Below are 17122 nucleotides of genomic sequence, written 5' to 3'. Positions count from 1 at the left end.
CTATACGCATTTGCGCTAACTATCAACTTTTATTAATGACTGTAAAAACGAGGATTTGATTGCAAACAAAAGACTTTAAATTAAGCACCATAATTTAAACATACAGACAACATCAGTCATACATTCTGACAAATTTGCAAGGTAAGATAAACAACAGGCCATATGGTTTGAAATCTCGAGCGAAATGAAGAAACATTTCTTGTTTATCGACTATCACTTCTACTTCTACGCGCTTTTCTAGCTGAAGATTTAGAGCTCGATCGGTTTTTGAACTCTCGCGAAAGAGCTCGTTTTCGAATTCTAGAATCCGATCTTCGTCTACTTCTGCTTCTTCTCGGTCGACTTCGGGTCCTTTTTTCATGTTTCTTGTATACCGATTCTCTTTTATACGCCTCAGGTGTTCTTCTGTTTCGCCCTTCATCTTTCCGCCTCTCGTGGCTTCTTCCACGACTCGAACTCGATTTCCTTTTTCGGCTGGGTGAAGGTGAAGCTGAGATAGAGGATGAATATCGTTTTCTCCTCCCAGATCTACTTCTAACTCTAGATAGTTTTCTATCGTTAACTTTTTTATCGCCTTTCTTTGTTTTTGGAAATCTGAAAGACCATGTGCTTTGCTCAGAAACTCAATTATAATTCCAATGACGCAATTGAACGCTCTAACAGTTCACAAGAAAACAATTCAACTGGAACATATGACCACAACTGTTCAAAACTAATGACATTTATTCAACTTATGATGATATCGCGGAACGAAAGTCACCAAGTGAGAAGATTTGACAAAATTGAGATAGAAATCGATAATTTATTGGTAAAAATTCAAAATATGCAAATCAACTAAAACATAGCCAATCGAAGATTGAAAACGAGTAATGAACGCAAGTAAACATAAAAAAAACACTTTCTTGAAAAATTCTCAGCTTTCGAATTTCAAAGAAAAAACAGATGCCATATAAGTTCTTTGAATTTCTAGAACAATATATCAATATATGATTGGCGCTTTTTTATAAGATGAACCCAACTAGAGAAAACTGGATCAATAAGTAAAGTTTTTATTCCGCTGGAAATCTAGAAATCAAATTCCACTTTCAAAACTAGAAATCGTTCACGTTTTTGCGGCAATTCCACGTTCGTATTTGTAGAGTGCTATTTACGTCACTTTCAGCTGATGAATTTTAATTGAACTCAAAAAAATAGTGCATATATACCTAAGTGCATGCATAAATGCATCGATATGTATGAAAGGTTCAAGAAAAAACCTTCAGAGGAAAATTCTAGTTTTTCTGAAACTCGGTTGAAATAGGAATAAATTAAGATGAACACAAAACCACTCTTGAACGTTGCACTTTGAAAACACAACAAAAAACGGAAAAGGGAGTTTAAGTAAAAATTCGAGAAAAGGTTTAAAAAAAATAAGCTTCGAGCAAACAGAGCCAACAGTCAGTTGAAAAGGATCAATAAACGCAAGGAAACAGAAAATTGTTTTAAGAAAAAAACTTTAGCTTTCAAACTTAAAAATAAAAAACATATGGCCTTGAAGCTCCTCGAACAATTGACGATTGGAACTTCTTCGATAAAATCAACTGGTTCAATAGATGAAGTTTTTATTTCAATGGGCAATCTGAAAAACTAAAATTCAATATTAGTATTTAAGTCGATTGAAGTTTTCGTGGCCTTTACATTTTTGCTGTTCGATAGAGGAGTTTGCCTTTTAACAAAAAAAATGAAAGGAACTTAAAACAATCAGAAGTTAAACGGTAAAAAAAATCAAACTTGAGCGTAAAATATAGCCAACAGACAGTTGGCAAAACGTCAATGGACGCAAAGAAACAAAAAAAATTGACTTTCGAATTTCAAAGCTAAATATATGGCCTTAAAGCTCTTTGAATTTCAAGAACAGTTTTTGATTGGATCTTTTTTGATTGAGAAAACTTGGGAGTGTTAGGTAAAGTTTTGAGGTCGAAATATTTAAATCCTTTTTCACTCCTGAAATTTGAAATTAAATTCCAGTTTTGAAGAAATTAGAAATCGATCACATGTTTTCGCGCCATTTCCTCTATCATAATTATAGAGAGAGAGAGAAAGGGGAGAGAGAGAGAGAGAGAGAAAGGAGAGAGAGAGAGGAGAGAGAGAGAGAGGAGAGAGCGAGAGAAAGGAGAGAGAGAGGAGAGAGAGAGAGAGAGAGAGAGAGAAAAGAGAGGAGAGAGAGAGAGAGAGAGAGAGAGAGAGAGATAGAGAGCTTTACCTACCTTTAAGCCAAGGAACTTGAATTGAAATTCAAAAGTTAACATATACCTAAGGGCATTCATATATGCAATAATATATTTGAGAGCACTTTCCGTAGTTATAAAAACATTTTGAGACTTTCCCAAAAAAAACGAAAAAAAAATCATCACGACCTATATAAGAGTGAAATACGTTCTTCGACTCAAAAAATGTGCAACTAAGGTAGGAAAACAGTTTTATTTCTTAGAAAAGTCTTTAACTAGGGTAAAGTTCAGTTAACGAGAAAAGAGCAAGTTTGACACAGAGGCGAAGCTGCGCTTCGCAAACACTAGCAAAAACACGACGAAAAGCAGCTCTAGAGTTCTAAAACTTGCAATAAGAAAATGTAAAAATATGCCTCGAATTAGTTTAAATTCAGCGACGTCTCGGAATCGAACCTACGACCTAGAAATTGTGAGTCTCACGCATACCACTCAGCTACAGACGCTTAGTCCATCACAAACACTAGCCAAAAACACAGACGAGAACAGATGCTATGTTATTTCAACTGCTAAAGATCCTGATTATAGCAAAAAAGTCACACAAGTGAACACTTTTAGTGAACACTTTTATTTGCGAGTTAGCTTAGAAAAAAGGATGTTCGTACCAAAACACTAGCTGCTCGCTAGCGTAAGGGTATAGCACGATCGAGACTAGGAAAATTATCGAGGCCACCTCAATGATGTTCAAACACGTTTGTTTCAAATTACGGACTAAAAATAATTAAATGAAAAGCCAGCTAGCTCGTTTAAAAATGTTAGATGAAGCTGAAAATGAAAAGATTTTAAGGTGAAATTAAATTGACAAATATTCTAACCTTTTTAATCCGGCATCAGAATCTGAGGAGTCACTTATTGGCACGATCTCCAGTTTGGTTTTTCTGTCAATCGCTGCTCTTTTCGCATTTTTTCGGTCAGAGTCACCGCCATTTGTCTTTGCAATCTGAATGCTATCTGAGTTTTTCTTCCGCTGATCACACGAGATGCTCCGATCCTCGGAGCTTTCGGGTAGTTTAGATCTCGTATATAGATTCTGAGTTCTTTCTTTGCTAACTGATTTGGACAATCTTTCTCGCTGTTTCTTGTTGCTCCTCTTACTACTATTCGAGCGCGACCTGCTTGTTCTTTTAAACTTGACCTCGGGCGACGAATAACCATTCCTATAAAAGACTAGTTAGTAAGTGCAAATTTTTAGTAGACAGATTGATTGATTTACTAGATTCAGATAATGCACCTTTTTTCTATCGGCTCCGCTGTGGACAATGGCGACCGATCAGGAGTACACATTGTTACAACTGGTGACCGATCCTCACTGTCAATTTTGGATTTCGTTGAGGGAAACTTGCCTTCTCTTATGGTCGCCCTCGTTTTCAAAGATAATTTCTTCGAAGACAAACTGTTATTTGACACACGCCTCCTTTCATCATCATCAAGTGTATCACGTTTACTCTTCTTTGGATGAACCGGGCAAGATTCTTTGTTAGCATTAGAGCTCTTTTCACTTTCGTTCTTTACACTATTTGACATTAAAGAACTACTTGAGGAGTCCCTCTGTTTCCTGAGTCGATTCTCATTGAATCGTTTTTTATCTGAGCTTTTCGGAACCGGTGACTTTCCATTTCTTTTCTCATTAGAAGACCTTCTTTTGTCTTCTTTTGGGCTTTCACCAGAGATATGAGATCTTTCTTTGCTTCTGCTTTTTTTGCCTGAAGATCCCCTGTCTTTCGACTTCCGCTTACTCCGATCTCTGGATCTACTAGTCAACCGATTGTCGTTTTCTTCTTTTGCATTATTTTCACAATTTTTATTCAGCTCTTCGCTGCTTTTCTCTTTTTGTGCATTCTTTTCACTGCGGCGCTCCTTCTTTTTCTTTTTCCTAAAATACAATGAACTGTTCTGTTCCTTTCCATGATAAGTCTTTTAAAAAAACGGCAATTCAAACAATTAGCATGTTTATTTTAACTAAAATAATTACTTAAGGTTCTGCTTTTCTTTATTAAGCCATTTCTGAATCTGCTTGGCAGTGACCGATGTCTCCACACTCGACATGCGATCAGCAATCATTTTCTCTGGTGACAAAGATTCTCTACAAGGGGTTGTTGATAATTCCGTTTGCTCCTTTGTGTTGTCTCTTTTATCCAGCAGCGATTGTTTGGTATTGGCTAACTCCTTGAGAAGAGAATTAATCAATTGCACTACATCAGCTGAAGCTCCTGCGAACTGTTCTTGGGCTTCTCGGTATAACTTCTCCGATTTTAAAAAGTTTTCACGAATTTTCTCCCTAAATACCAAATAAGTCTATAAGTATCACCTTCAGAAGCCAATCCAAGCTACACGTAATGTCCAGGAGTTTTGAATTACTTGCCGTTTGGCATATCCGAGGTATGCTTCTAGAAGGTATTTGTTGGCATTTCTGTGCTGAGGTTTGAGAGTAAGCGCTTGTTTGAAATCTGTTATTGCATCTGGAAACACTTCTAGCTTTGTGTGCCTTAAAAGTGGAACACTAAGCTTGAAAAATTATTCAGATTTAGCTGATACTTAAAAAGTTTTCCGTTTGCTTGTATTTAAATGTGGATACAATTATAAGTTTCATCGGATTAACTTACAAAGCTCCCCTGGCGACGAGTCCCTCTACGCACTTAGGATCCACATCCAGGGCAATGTTGAAGTGTTGCATTGCTTCCACGTGACGATCTTGTTTGAAACAGTCTACACCTTTGCCTACACTACAAATAGCTGAGGAATTAATTTGGATCAGCAACTGAATCGATAAAAAATTGAATTTATTTACTGCTTTGATGATCTCATCAGTGAAATAGTTAACTACCACTTACCTTTTCAAGGCCCTGCTATTGTTTTGATTCCTCCTGAGCGTCTCTGCGTTTTCCACGACCGTAGAACTACTACTACTTGTAATCTCCTTACTGGGAGACGACCTTCAAACATTTTGGACAAAATTGGGTAGACTAACTGAACAGACATTCCAGCCTCATTAGAAGAGGCGAGTAAGCCAAGTAAGCGGACACTTGCCTGCTTCCTCCTCCAACTACACACAACGACCCCAGCTGACCCCACAGAGACGAATTGACCTTGACCTCGTCTGGACAGTTGAGAAGGGAGGGGCTCGAGAGGATAGAGCTAACACATTTGGGGTTACAAAAACCCACAATTTTGTGTAGGAAAGAGTCATAAGAAACCGGTACACTCTTTTCCAAAATTGTTGTACGCCTGCAAAAATAGAACTTATCAAATATCTTCAAAAGCTGGTAGCGCAAATAGGGATAAATGAAACTTTGGCGTGTTTACTTGTAATAAGGCGCCAATGAATCGAAGTAAAGACCATTCTGTGAAGACGAAATTCCACCGAAGTTTTCGTCCTAGAGCGAAAAAAAAAAACAAAATTGCTAAACTCATTTAATAATATCGATTTTAAGAGTGCATTATCCGCCAGCTAGGCTATAGAGCGCAAAATTCACCACATCACTGCTTTAAATAGTAAGTGACAGCTAAAATATCCAGGAATTTCACTCAAGGAAAGAAAATTTAGGCCAAAGAAGTAGCTCCCTGCTTATTGCAACATGTGGCCACAATTCAAACATAATGAAAATGGAGCCACGATCCTAATTCAGACTAATTCCTGCTAACTTTTTCCAAAATACGCGCAATTATTGAATTAAATATCGCAAGTCACGCTGGTGAATTCTACCAAGCTTAATGGTTGAGTAAAACATCAAAAATGTTTATATTAAAATTCAACGCGTGCGTGTGCTCTGCTGTAACATAAATCCCCTTTTTTGAATGCGGAAGGGGAATGGTTTCTAAATCCAACAAGACTGCTCGTATCAGGGCGAAACCCTGAATGTTCCGACTGCCTTTTAAGGTCTATGGAGCAGTAATAACATGAAAAATTTAAAAGTAATAAAATAAAATTAAACTTAAAAAAATGAGATTATTATTGTTCCGACTTTCGTAACGAAAGTAGCGGAATATTTGTGCTCGGGGTGAGTTTTTTTTCTTCAGACAAATTTCGACTTTTTAACTGGCCATTTTTGACGGAAATTTTTTATATCACTCAAAAAGTATTGTTGTCTTGAACTTAATACTGAAACGATATTTCACCTGTGATCGCTTTTCGTAAAGTTATGTTAGTTTAAAGATTGCCATTTTGGGAAATTTGGGACAATTAACGCTCAATATATTTCGCGCTGTTGACTCGTAAGCGGAGATTTAATCTAATCCATCTTACATAAAAAGTAATACATAAAAAAATTAAATGAAATAAAATAAAATGAAAAATTTTTTCTAAAATTTGAATTTTTTTTAATGAAAATCATCCCCCACACGCCATATAAAGTACAAAAGGATAGATTTTGCTCCTTATAACAAATCAATTATGGCAACCATGCTTCTTTCAACCAATTTGGAACGATTTCTAAGACGGATTAACTCTCCGCTTAAGCGTTAATAGCGCGAAATATATCGCGCGTTAATTGTCCCAAATTGGCCAAAACTTCAGAAAAATGATCACAGGCAGGGGCGGATTTAGGGAGGGGGGGGGGGGGGGGGGGCGGACGTCCCCCCCCCTTAGGGATTCGACCCCCTGTCGACCCAAAGGGTCCCCCTTTGATACTTTTTCAGAAATCCATTGTTGGCCGACCGACCCTTAAACTTTGATGGGGAGCGCGCGCCAAAAAAACGCAATTTTTTTGTCTAAATTTTTCAAAAAGTGCCCAACAACGGCTTTTGTGACAGTTTTTTCAAAAAATTTGCCTGCGGCGCAGATAATTTATCCAAAATAGGGGCAAAACAGTGCTTTGGGAGAGCTCGAAAACGAAAAATCATTTTGGTCGACCTAAAAAAAAAAAAGGTCGTCAAAATCCGCCCCCCCTTCGAGAAAATCCTAGATCCGCCCCTGATCACAGGTGAAATATCTTTTCAAATTTGAGCTCAGGACAAGAATACCTTTCGAATGATAAAAAAAATTGCGTCAAAAATGGCTAGTTAAAAAGTCGAAATTTGTCTGAAGAAAAAAAAACCCACCCCGAGCACAAATATTCCGTTACTTTCGCATCGAAAGTCGGAACAATAATAACAAAAATATTAAATACTTGCATTGATATCTGGGTTAAAAATCTGTTTGAAATCAGCCACAATTGCAAACTCGGAAGAAGGGCTCAAATCTGTTATGATTTCGACGGTTGAAATTTTCCAGATCTGATCTTTGGCTATATCCACGCTTTTCCGACTGGGCAAAGAAGTCTTTTGACACAGCACCTAAAGTAGAGCATACAGTTTGAGCATCATTTGTAAAAGCAAAGAAGCTTGTAAAAGAGGTTTATAAAAGCATCAAAAGCTTTTACAAACCTCTTTGTAAAAGCATCTAGGTTTGTTAAAGCATCAAAAACTAACAGACTCAAAAATCACGTCTATTCTGTACTGAATTAAATATCTTATAAGAATTTATCAGACAATTTCCATGTACTTAACATTATGCCCAGATCACACACAAATCGACAGAGGTGAGTAGCTGCACTGTCTTGCTTGGAATCTAGTGCAAACGATGGATCAGTGTCATCGCTGTAAAGAAGGTTCAGCAACACTCCAGTATAGACTCCACACTTGCTCACGAAATGTAGACTGTGCACTTTGCCAACCAATAACTGGCCCACTTTGAGACACTAAAAATGCTACGATATGAAAAAAAACACACGTTTAAAAGAAATTGATGAGAAAATATTTCAATTATTTGAATCTGATGTGACATAGATTAAACTTTAGAACTTATTCTCAATTTTACAACACCAGCTAATCGCCGCTGTAAAAATATCTATATGTCAGAGTTCTATTCGGGATCCACGCCATTGTTCTCTATTCTGAACTATAATGTCATTTAAGATTACCTGGATTACAGGGTAAACACAGAGGCGAAGCTGCGCTTCGCAAACACGACCAATAAGCAGCTCTCGAAAAAGCTATAAAAAGTAGAAATAAGCCTCGAATTAGCAAAAACTCGGCTAGGTCTACGATTCGATCTGCGACCTACTGTAATCAAGAGACTTTGAGTCTCACGCACTATCAACTCAAGCTTAACAACCGCCAAATAGTCACGAATAAAGCAGCTAAATATGCTAATAAATTGCAAATGCCATTCAGCAAAAGTGGCACCAAATGCAAATAGACTCAATTTTGCAAGTAATAACTTGGATTATAACACACTGAAGGCATCCACACTTACTTTTTTTGTAACAAATCTCAAAGCATAAGGCCACATTATGTAAAAATTATGCATTTCAACAAATTGCAAGATAAATTGAGTAAGAAATTTTTTGAAATTGAGTTTTCATGATTGTTATGTGGATTGAAACAGATCACTTTTTTCGGTTCATTTGATAAATAAAAATGCATTAACTGTGTTAACTTAACTGTGAAAACACTAGTCACGAATAAAGCAGCTACATATGCTAATCAATTGCCAATCCAATTCAGCAAAAATGGAACCAAATACAAAAAGACTCAATTTTGCATGTAATAATTTGGAATGGAACAAACTGACATCCACACTAACTTTGCATGTAACAAATCCCAAAGCATAAAGCCACATTATGTAAAAACTATACTTTTCAACAAATTGCAAGATAAATTGAGTTAGAAAATTTTTAATCGAGTTTTCATTATTGTTATGTCGATTGAAACAAATAACTTTTTCCGGTTCATTTGATGAAGAAAAATTCAATAACTGTGTTAACATAACTGTGAAAACACTAGTCACGAATGAAGCAGCTACATTTGCTAGTTAATTGCCAATGCAATTCAGCAAAAATGGAACCAAATACAAATAGACTAAATTTCGCATGTAATAATTTGGAATGCAACAAACTGACATCCGCACTAACTTTGCATGTAACAACATTTCAACAAATTGCAAGATAAATTGAGTTAGAAAATTTTTAATCGAGTTTTCATTATTGTTATGTCGATTGAAACAAATAACTTTTTCCGGTTCATTTGATGAAGAACAATTCAATAACTGTGTAAACATAACTGTGAAAACACTAGTCCCGAATAAAGCAGCTACATATGCTAGTTAATTGCCAATGCGATTCAGCAAAAACGGAACCAAATACAAATAGACTCAAATTTGCAAATAATTACTTGATTATAACACACTGAAGGCATGGTACAAATTTTGCATGGTACAAATCACAAGCAAGCATAAAGCCACATTATGTAAAAATCATGCGTTTCAAAAAATTTAACGATAAATTGAGTTAGAAAAATTTTGAAATCGAGTTTTCATGATTGTTAAGTGGACTGAAACAAATCACTTCTTCCGGTTCATTTGATGAATAAAAATGCATTAACTGTGTTAACTTATTGCTTTTCGAATGTCACAGCCCGAGCTATGAAAAACTGTAAAGGTTCCCAAAAGTGGCACCAATATTTGTGACTTACCTTGGAAAAAAAAGAAGGTTCGTACTTATTTCGATTAAAGGAAAAGATGGCCTTAAATACGAAAAAAAAATCTTCAATATCTTCTATTGTATAGATACGAAAGATATGCAAAAAAGTATCAAGGCTAGATAAAATTATTATTATATCTATCAAAAAGTATAAAACAGAAGTGGTTTGACAAATGGCAAATTCAATTCCCGCTGAGAGTTTACCCAGTGTTTACTTAACAAAATAATTGATGAGGTGATAATTAACAAAATGTATTGAAAATAATTAACTCTTGAATAATATGGATAAACTAAACAGATAGAAATTTTTTTAATACAAGTTAAAGTAACCCACTTCAATTTCTTAACTATTACGGATTTTCGTAAATAGAATGAGGATGAAAATTTGAATCATTTGAAAATTAGAGAAAGTAAAAAAGAAAAACTACTTTTTTGAGGAACTTCCGAAAGCTCGGAAAATTGTCAATATTTCGAATACTAGCAGCATTTGAGCGGTCATAGTTCTGATTAAAATTACCAACATGTATTGCTGGTCTGAAACTATTTAACCAGCTGTCTAATGCAGTTAAAGAAAAAACCTAAGTTTCAGTAAAATTTCAAAAAATCATAAAATCGTAGATACCGCAATAACTAGCAATAGTTGAGGATCATATTTATGGGCTAGATTTGCAGCCTATAGGGGTGTTCAGATAGCTTTTAACCAGCAGCCTAATAACTTTTTTTCTTTAAGTTTTTTATGAAAAAAATCATAAGCTCGTCGATAGCTCGAAAACTAGCAACAATTGAGGGGTCATTTTCCTACGCGTAACTCCTTAACTATAATAAGGGTTTGATAGAGTCCAACCACTGGGATTGGATTGTTGAAACATGGCAAGCGATTACAAAATTTTAAAAACAAAGCGGGTAAAGTAAAGTCAGTATTTCCCATAGTAGAAATTTCGTTCAATTCGTGAATAAAAATGGACTCTTTAATCTTTTTTTATGCAACGAAGATTCGATGGTAGCAAGGCGTTTTCAGCCAGTAAGTTTGATAGTTTTGAAATCTTGTTTTTTTTCTATAGAGTATGACTGTTGTTTATTTCCGCAGAAAAGTTTTTGGCATAGCAATCTATTTGAACTGCTAGTTTTATATCAATTTTCGAACGGCGTAAGCATGGTGTTTAAACACGTAGTTCAATGTAGGCAATTGAAAGAACGCATGCAAAACATCAAACATATACATAAAGCTCATAAGCAACCAGTATTTTATTTTTAAGGCAATTTCCGGATACGCTATCAAATTTGCGATCAAGTTAATCATAGGCAAAACTTTTCTTTGGGCCATAAAAAGAGGGTCGAGTGTAGATAAATTGACGCACCCTTTAAAGAGCAGACCATTTTGTATTATAGGTTTTATGTTAGCATTAAAATAGGTTTTTAACATAATTTTAGGTACAAAATGACGAATTTTTGAGACAATATGTTTGTTATAATGCAACCATGTGCTTATATTCGTTGTCAATTAAAACAGTAAAACTAGTCCTCAGGGAATTTTTAATTTGTATTTCATAGGCAATTCATAAACCTGTCTCGAGTCTCCAATACACTTCTTAAATTTATTATAATAGTAGTATCGTTTAGTTGTCCTTATCTTTTTTTCTTTCTTTCTTTCCTGAAGAAAATTCTCTTTCAATAAGTTGCCAGGAATCAGCTTTCCATGTTTCGAACAAAGAATTTTCCGTAATTCTTACTTTTTGAAGCTATCTGGAACCATTGATTATTACTTCTAGTCTTTTGGCGGACCTCGCGCAGAGGTGCAGAATCATCTTATGTTTCCGTTAAACAACTCTGCATTATTTCGTTGATTTGTCAATCTCGTCGTATGTTACTAGCCCCTGAGAATTCAACTTTAAGTTTTATGTGAAGCTGAAATGTTTTTAATTTTTGATCTTTAGAAAGAAAGGACATGTCGCATTTTTTTGGGTTTACTCGCATCTTTAGTTTTGAAATTTTCACGCAAAAATCGGGATGGTGATCACAGAAGCACTCTTTGTTGATAACCTCGAAAATTGGGTTTTTCAAATTACGGAAAATTAAATGGTCAATACATGAAGGAGATTTATCATTAAATCTAATTGGTTTCAATTACATCAGTTTAAACGCATTAGCTGTAATGATATTCACATAAAGCTGCGATAACTGATTGCTTTCTAAAGTATCAATGCTGAAATCTCCTGAAATTAGTTAGTCTGAAATTAGTTAGTTTTTCTAGCTCTTAGTCAAAACTTTCTGTAAAAGTTAGCTTGTTTATCCGTAAAACGTAGTTACCAAGCAGAACAATTTGATCTGATAGCATTTAACCAGCAGCCTAATAACTTTTTTTTCTTTAAGTTTTTAGAAATATTATGAAAAAAATCTTAAGCTCGTCGATAGCTCAAAAACTAGCAACAATTGAGGAGTGATATTCCTACGCGTAACTCAATAACTATAAAAAGGGTTCGATAGAATCCAACCACTGGGATTGGACTGTTGAAACATGGCAAGCGATTACTAAATTTCAAAACAAAGCGGGTAAGGTAAAATCAGTATTTCCCATAGTAGAAATTTCGTTCATTTCGAGAATAAAAACGGACTCTTTAATCTTTTTTATGCACCGAATATTCGATGGTAGCAAGGCGTTTTCACCCAGTAAGTTTGATACTTTTGAAATTTTTTTTTCTATAGAGTATGACTGTTGTTTATTTCCAAAAAAAATTTTTGGTATAGCAATATATTTGAACTGCTAGTTTTATATCAATTTTCGAACGGCGTAAACATGGTGTTTAAACACGTAGTTCAATGAAGGCAATTTAAAGAACGCCTGCAAAACATCAAACATATACATAAAGCTAGAAACAACCAGTATTTTATTTTTAATGAAATCTCCGGATACGCTATTAAATTTGCCCTTAGAGTGAATCATACGCAAAATTTTCCTTTGGGCCATAAAAACAGGGTTGAGTGTAGATAAACTAAAGCACCCGTAAAAGAGCAGACCATTTTGTATTATAGGTTTTATGTTAGCATTAAAATAGGTTTATAACATAATTTTAGGTACAAAATGACGCATTTTTGAGACAAAATGTTTGTTATAATGCAATCATGTGCTTATATTCGTTGTCAATTTGAAAAAAGATCTAGGGCAGTAAAACTAGTCCTCAGGGAATTTTTAACTTGTACTTCATAAGCAATTTATAAACCTATCTCGAGTCTCCAATACATTTCTTAAACTTATTATAATTGTAGTCTCGTTTAGTTGTCCTTATCTTTTTTTCTGTCCTGAAGAAAATTCTCTTTCAATAAGTTGCCAGGATCAGCTTTCCAAGTTTTGAAAATAAGATTTTTCCTTATTATTATTTTTTGAAGCTATCTAGAACCATTGAGCATTACTTCTAGTCTTTTGGCGGACCTCGCGCAGAGGTGCAGAATCATCGTATGTTTCCGTTAAACAACTCTGCATTATTTCGTTGATTTATCAATCTCGTCGTATGTTACTAGCCCCTGAGAATTCAACTTTAAATTTTATGTGAAGCTGAAATGTTGTTAATTTATGATCTTTAGAAAGAAAGGACATGTCGCATTCTTTTTGGTTCACTCGCATCTTTAATTTCGAAATTTTCACGCAAAAATCGGGATGGTGATCAGAGAAGCACTCTTTGTTGAGAACTTCGAAAATTGGGTTTTTCAAATTACGGAAAATTAAATGGTCAATACATGAAGGAGATTTATCATTAAACCTAATTGGTTTCGATTACATCAGTTCAAACACATTAGCTGTAATGATATTCACATAAAGCTGCGATAACTGATTGCTTTCTAAAGTATCAATGCTGAAATCTCATGAAATTAGTTAGTCTGAAATTAGTTAGTTTTTCTAGCTCTTCGTCAAAACTTTCTGTAAAAGTTAGTTTGTTTATCCGTGGAACGTAGTTACCAAGCAGAACAATTTGATCAACTGAAAATTCGATTATAATAATAGCAACTCCTTCGCTAAAGCTGGTAATATGGATAAGTTGAAAAGGATTGCTTTGTTCCGATTAAAATACATTTCCAATTTCTTTCAGACTCAAAACTGATAGCGAATCAACTCACGCGAAAGAATTGTTCCAGCCTCAGAGCCGGGGGAATTTCGGCGAAAAACTCGAAGGGTGGCATCACAGCATACGCATCCCCACGCACTGACTCTTCCCCTGAGCATCCGTGTTTGTCCTTTTCCTCGGATAGGCATTTTACTTCAGACGAAGATTTCAGCTGAGTTTGGAAAAGATTTGCAAGCAGGGACTGGAATTGTTCAGACTGTGCGATTTGCTGCACATGCTGTGAAAACTTCTCACTTCGATCCATTTGGTGTTAGCATCCAAGTGCTACATTGAAACTGAAACTAATAAAGATTTCTTCCCAAAGATATGAATGACATAATCGTTTAAGGAGAGAGACAGAGGTGAAGCTAAAGCGAGGCGAAGTGGAGCTTCGCAACATTTGCAATACAACAAGAAGATTACATAACAACCTAGTGATCAGAAAAAGGAACTAAAGCCCAGAGCTTTCAGAAAATAATTGAAAAAAAAAATTATCTAGAAAAAAATGCATTCTTTAGATGCCCCTTCCGCCCTCAGCGACTCGAACCCCTCACCGACGCAAAGATTTCCTTTGACATTTCGGTACTCGTTTAACATTCATTTTTAGCTGCCTGACGCTGAAATTTTTCTGAAGGCGCCATTATATACAAATACAGATTTATTTTGAGGAAGCGCGCACTTTCCAAAAAGTGGCCATAACGCCTTTTGACCTAATTTTTCAAAAAAATTGTCTGATGCGCAGAAAATTTGGGCAAAATAAGGTCTTTATATTGATTCCGGAGAGCTCAAAATCAACTTGGTCGACAAAAGAAATAGTGGACAAAAATTTTGAATTAATTTGAAAATCCTCCTTCGAGAAAGACCTAGATCTGCCCCTGAAATTGGCATTTGAAAATTAAACGCGAATGAGCCGACAAAAATTAGGACGAAAACCACAAACCCGACAAAATTTCAATAAATTAATATGAAAAAATATTTTACTGAAATAAAACCAGGTAGCTATAATTGAATTTTCAAGACACTGAGCATGTCAGCCTTCACGTGAAAGTAACTGCGCTTATTCGTGCAGATTAGCAAAAAAAGTAGTTCGCCAGGCAAAAGTATAAATCCCGATAAGAAGTAGTTTGCGAGGCAAAGTATAAATTCCGATTACAAGTACTTACGCTCTCGCAAGTGAAACAACATATCTGTGTGCGAAGCTGGCCACTGCTCCCAAAATTTAATCATCATTTTCGACGTGATTCAGAATATGTTGCACGCAAGAAGGCATATCAGCTTTTCTTAAGAACTCTTTCATTCATTTTGATAATTTGGTTCAAAGTCAAATCCAAAACTGAAGGTTTATGCTAGAAAGACTGCTCAGACAGTTTCACTCAAGTGGAAAAAACTAAGAGCAACAAATTCGATTTACCAGTTGCTCAATTTCTTTTTCGCGTGAAAACTGCGCATTTAAATACTCCGGACCAAGCTATTCATCTGGACCGAAAAAATTAAATATGAAACTTTTAAAGCCATTTTTCTTAATACAGTAAACTTTAAAAAAAAATACGGTAGAAAAACTTACAAAAAAGACAGAAAGAATAAGTCCTTACAACCGTAGTTGAGTTCCAATTAAGTCTACTAACTGATGCCACAGAAGCTATTCTTAATTCATTCAATGCGTTTAGTCCCTCAAAACCAATTGCATTTCAATTAGGTAGAGGAATAATACGTAATTTACGCGTTTAAAACAGGATAACCTACCAATTGTGCTAATTGCAGGCAACAAAAGTCTAGATGTCTAGATGTTTCTTCCATCCCTCTCAAAGTTAAATGAGAAAATTTATTGGTTTCAACTTACAATGCACACGAGCCGTGCTAATCTGCCGGACCCAAAAATTCTAGTTTGAGCCAAGATTGCTTTAAAAAACTTCTTAAACAGGTGCAAATGGTGGAAAGGGGACATAGTGATAAGCATGGGTGTCTGACAGAAGTTATGTAGCTATCTTGCTTTAAAAACCGAGAGGTTATCTTGGTTCAATTATTCTGAAAACAGCATTTTTCGATAAAAAATAAGACAGCATTTTGTAGCTACATATTTTGAAAACAGCATTTTTCGATAAAAAATAAGACAAAGCTTGATTAAAATCCTGCTTGCGAAAACCCTAAATTGGCGCCTAACTACTATAATACTTCTTAGATGTTTTTTCTTTCTGTTTAATAAAAATTTCTTCAAGGATCATTCTGACCAATTATGTTTGCAAAAAGAAGAACATTTTTTTTAACACAGCGGCGCAGCTGAGCTTCGCGCCACTTGCGATAGAACAAGTTTAGGATTAAAACAGCATGACGCTGAAGTAGCAAACTCAAAAAAATTGAAAAAAGAACTAGAAAAACAAAAATGAAAAAAAAAATGAAAGGTAGGTTTTTTCATGATCAAATTTAATTTCTTTCAAGACAAACTTGTGGGGGTTGACTTTGAGTAATCGAAAATGAGGAGCCGGAGTCTTACCGATCTTTAAAATAAAGCCACAAATTCGTAGGAAACAAAATATTAGGTAAAAGCCGACAAAACAGACAGCCAATAAACAGAAAATCAACCAAAATGTACAGCTTGTACATTGTCTACAATTGCATATATGTAGTTGATGCAAGGGTCAATTCGAAAATTAACTGACAAAGTTAAAGCCGATAACCATTAAGCAGAAAACTTGAAATACAACAAAAACATAGCACAGACTAGCAGACAGGATAAGAGACGAAAGTCGCCAATTCAAAAAAAATTAAAAAAAGTAATAAGGTTGAGAAAAACTAAATCTGCCGAAACTTTCAAAAGTTGTATCAATTTTTTTCGAATAAAAATCATTTTTAACGAAAATAACATGCCAAGTAAAACAACTGATCATTAAACTTGCATCGGAACAAAAATTACGTAGCGTTAGCAACCCAACACTGCTAATTGCGAAAACAATAATCACATGCGTAATAATCCCGTGTTCATTAATCGGCAATGACAAAAATTATTGATAAAAAAAATTGTTGAACTTTATTTGTGAAATTTGTATCAGAAAATATTATCAGAAAATGCAACAATATTTTGAAAATAGATTATACATCAATTAATTCCACTAATGGCCTTCAGAAAACTAGAAGAAAGCTGAATCTTTCAATAACTGTACGTGCAATGGGAACGAAGCCGAAAGAATAAAGAGGTGGACGATTGCCTAAAAAAGCAGAAAACTTCTTGTGTGAAAAAAAAACAGGTTCGGGCTGGATTCGACCACACGCCTTAGTCGTCTTAAGCATGGGTTACCTCTACGCCAGA

The 17122-nt window shown here is 35.2% G+C and overlaps 1 protein-coding gene across 1 annotated transcript; it reads right to left on the bottom strand.

The window, feature by feature from the left end:
- Positions 1-55: 55 nt before the first annotated feature.
- LOC134844441 (tetratricopeptide repeat protein 14-like) lies at positions 56-14122 on the bottom strand. The gene is made up of 12 exons (XM_063861124.1): positions 13832-14122; positions 7749-7939; positions 7374-7536; positions 5568-5638; positions 5292-5489; positions 5096-5197; positions 4868-4987; positions 4623-4749; positions 4237-4538; positions 3496-4137; positions 3080-3421; positions 56-594 (listed from the first exon to the last, which is right to left on the bottom strand). The coding sequence occupies exons 1-12, from the start codon at positions 14081-14083 to the stop codon at positions 204-206; spliced, it is 2901 nt and encodes a 966-aa protein (XP_063717194.1). The 5' UTR covers positions 14084-14122; the 3' UTR covers positions 56-203.
- Between the last annotated feature and the right edge of the window lie 3000 nt (positions 14123-17122).

Source organism: Symsagittifera roscoffensis, chromosome 1, assembly GCF_963678635.1.
Source record: "Symsagittifera roscoffensis chromosome 1, txSymRosc1.1, whole genome shotgun sequence".
Classification (NCBI taxonomy): domain Eukaryota; kingdom Metazoa; phylum Xenacoelomorpha; order Acoela; family Convolutidae; genus Symsagittifera; species Symsagittifera roscoffensis.
The sequence above is the reverse complement of the archived record's forward strand: the minus strand, read 5'-3'. Positions and strand labels throughout refer to the sequence as shown.

Coding starts and splice junctions, on each gene's coding strand:
- LOC134844441 (XM_063861124.1), bottom strand. CDS start 14,083: ATGGATCGAAGTGAGAAGTTTTCACAGCATGTGCAGCAAATCGCACAG. Junction 7,940..13,831: donor GGCTGGAACAATTCTTTCGC/GTGAGTTGATTC, acceptor TAGCATTTTTAG/TGTCTCAAAGTGGGCCAGTT. Junction 4,539..4,622: donor TCGGATATGCCAAACGGCAA/GTAATTCAAAAC, acceptor GTATTTAGGGAG/AAAATTCGTGAAAACTTTTT.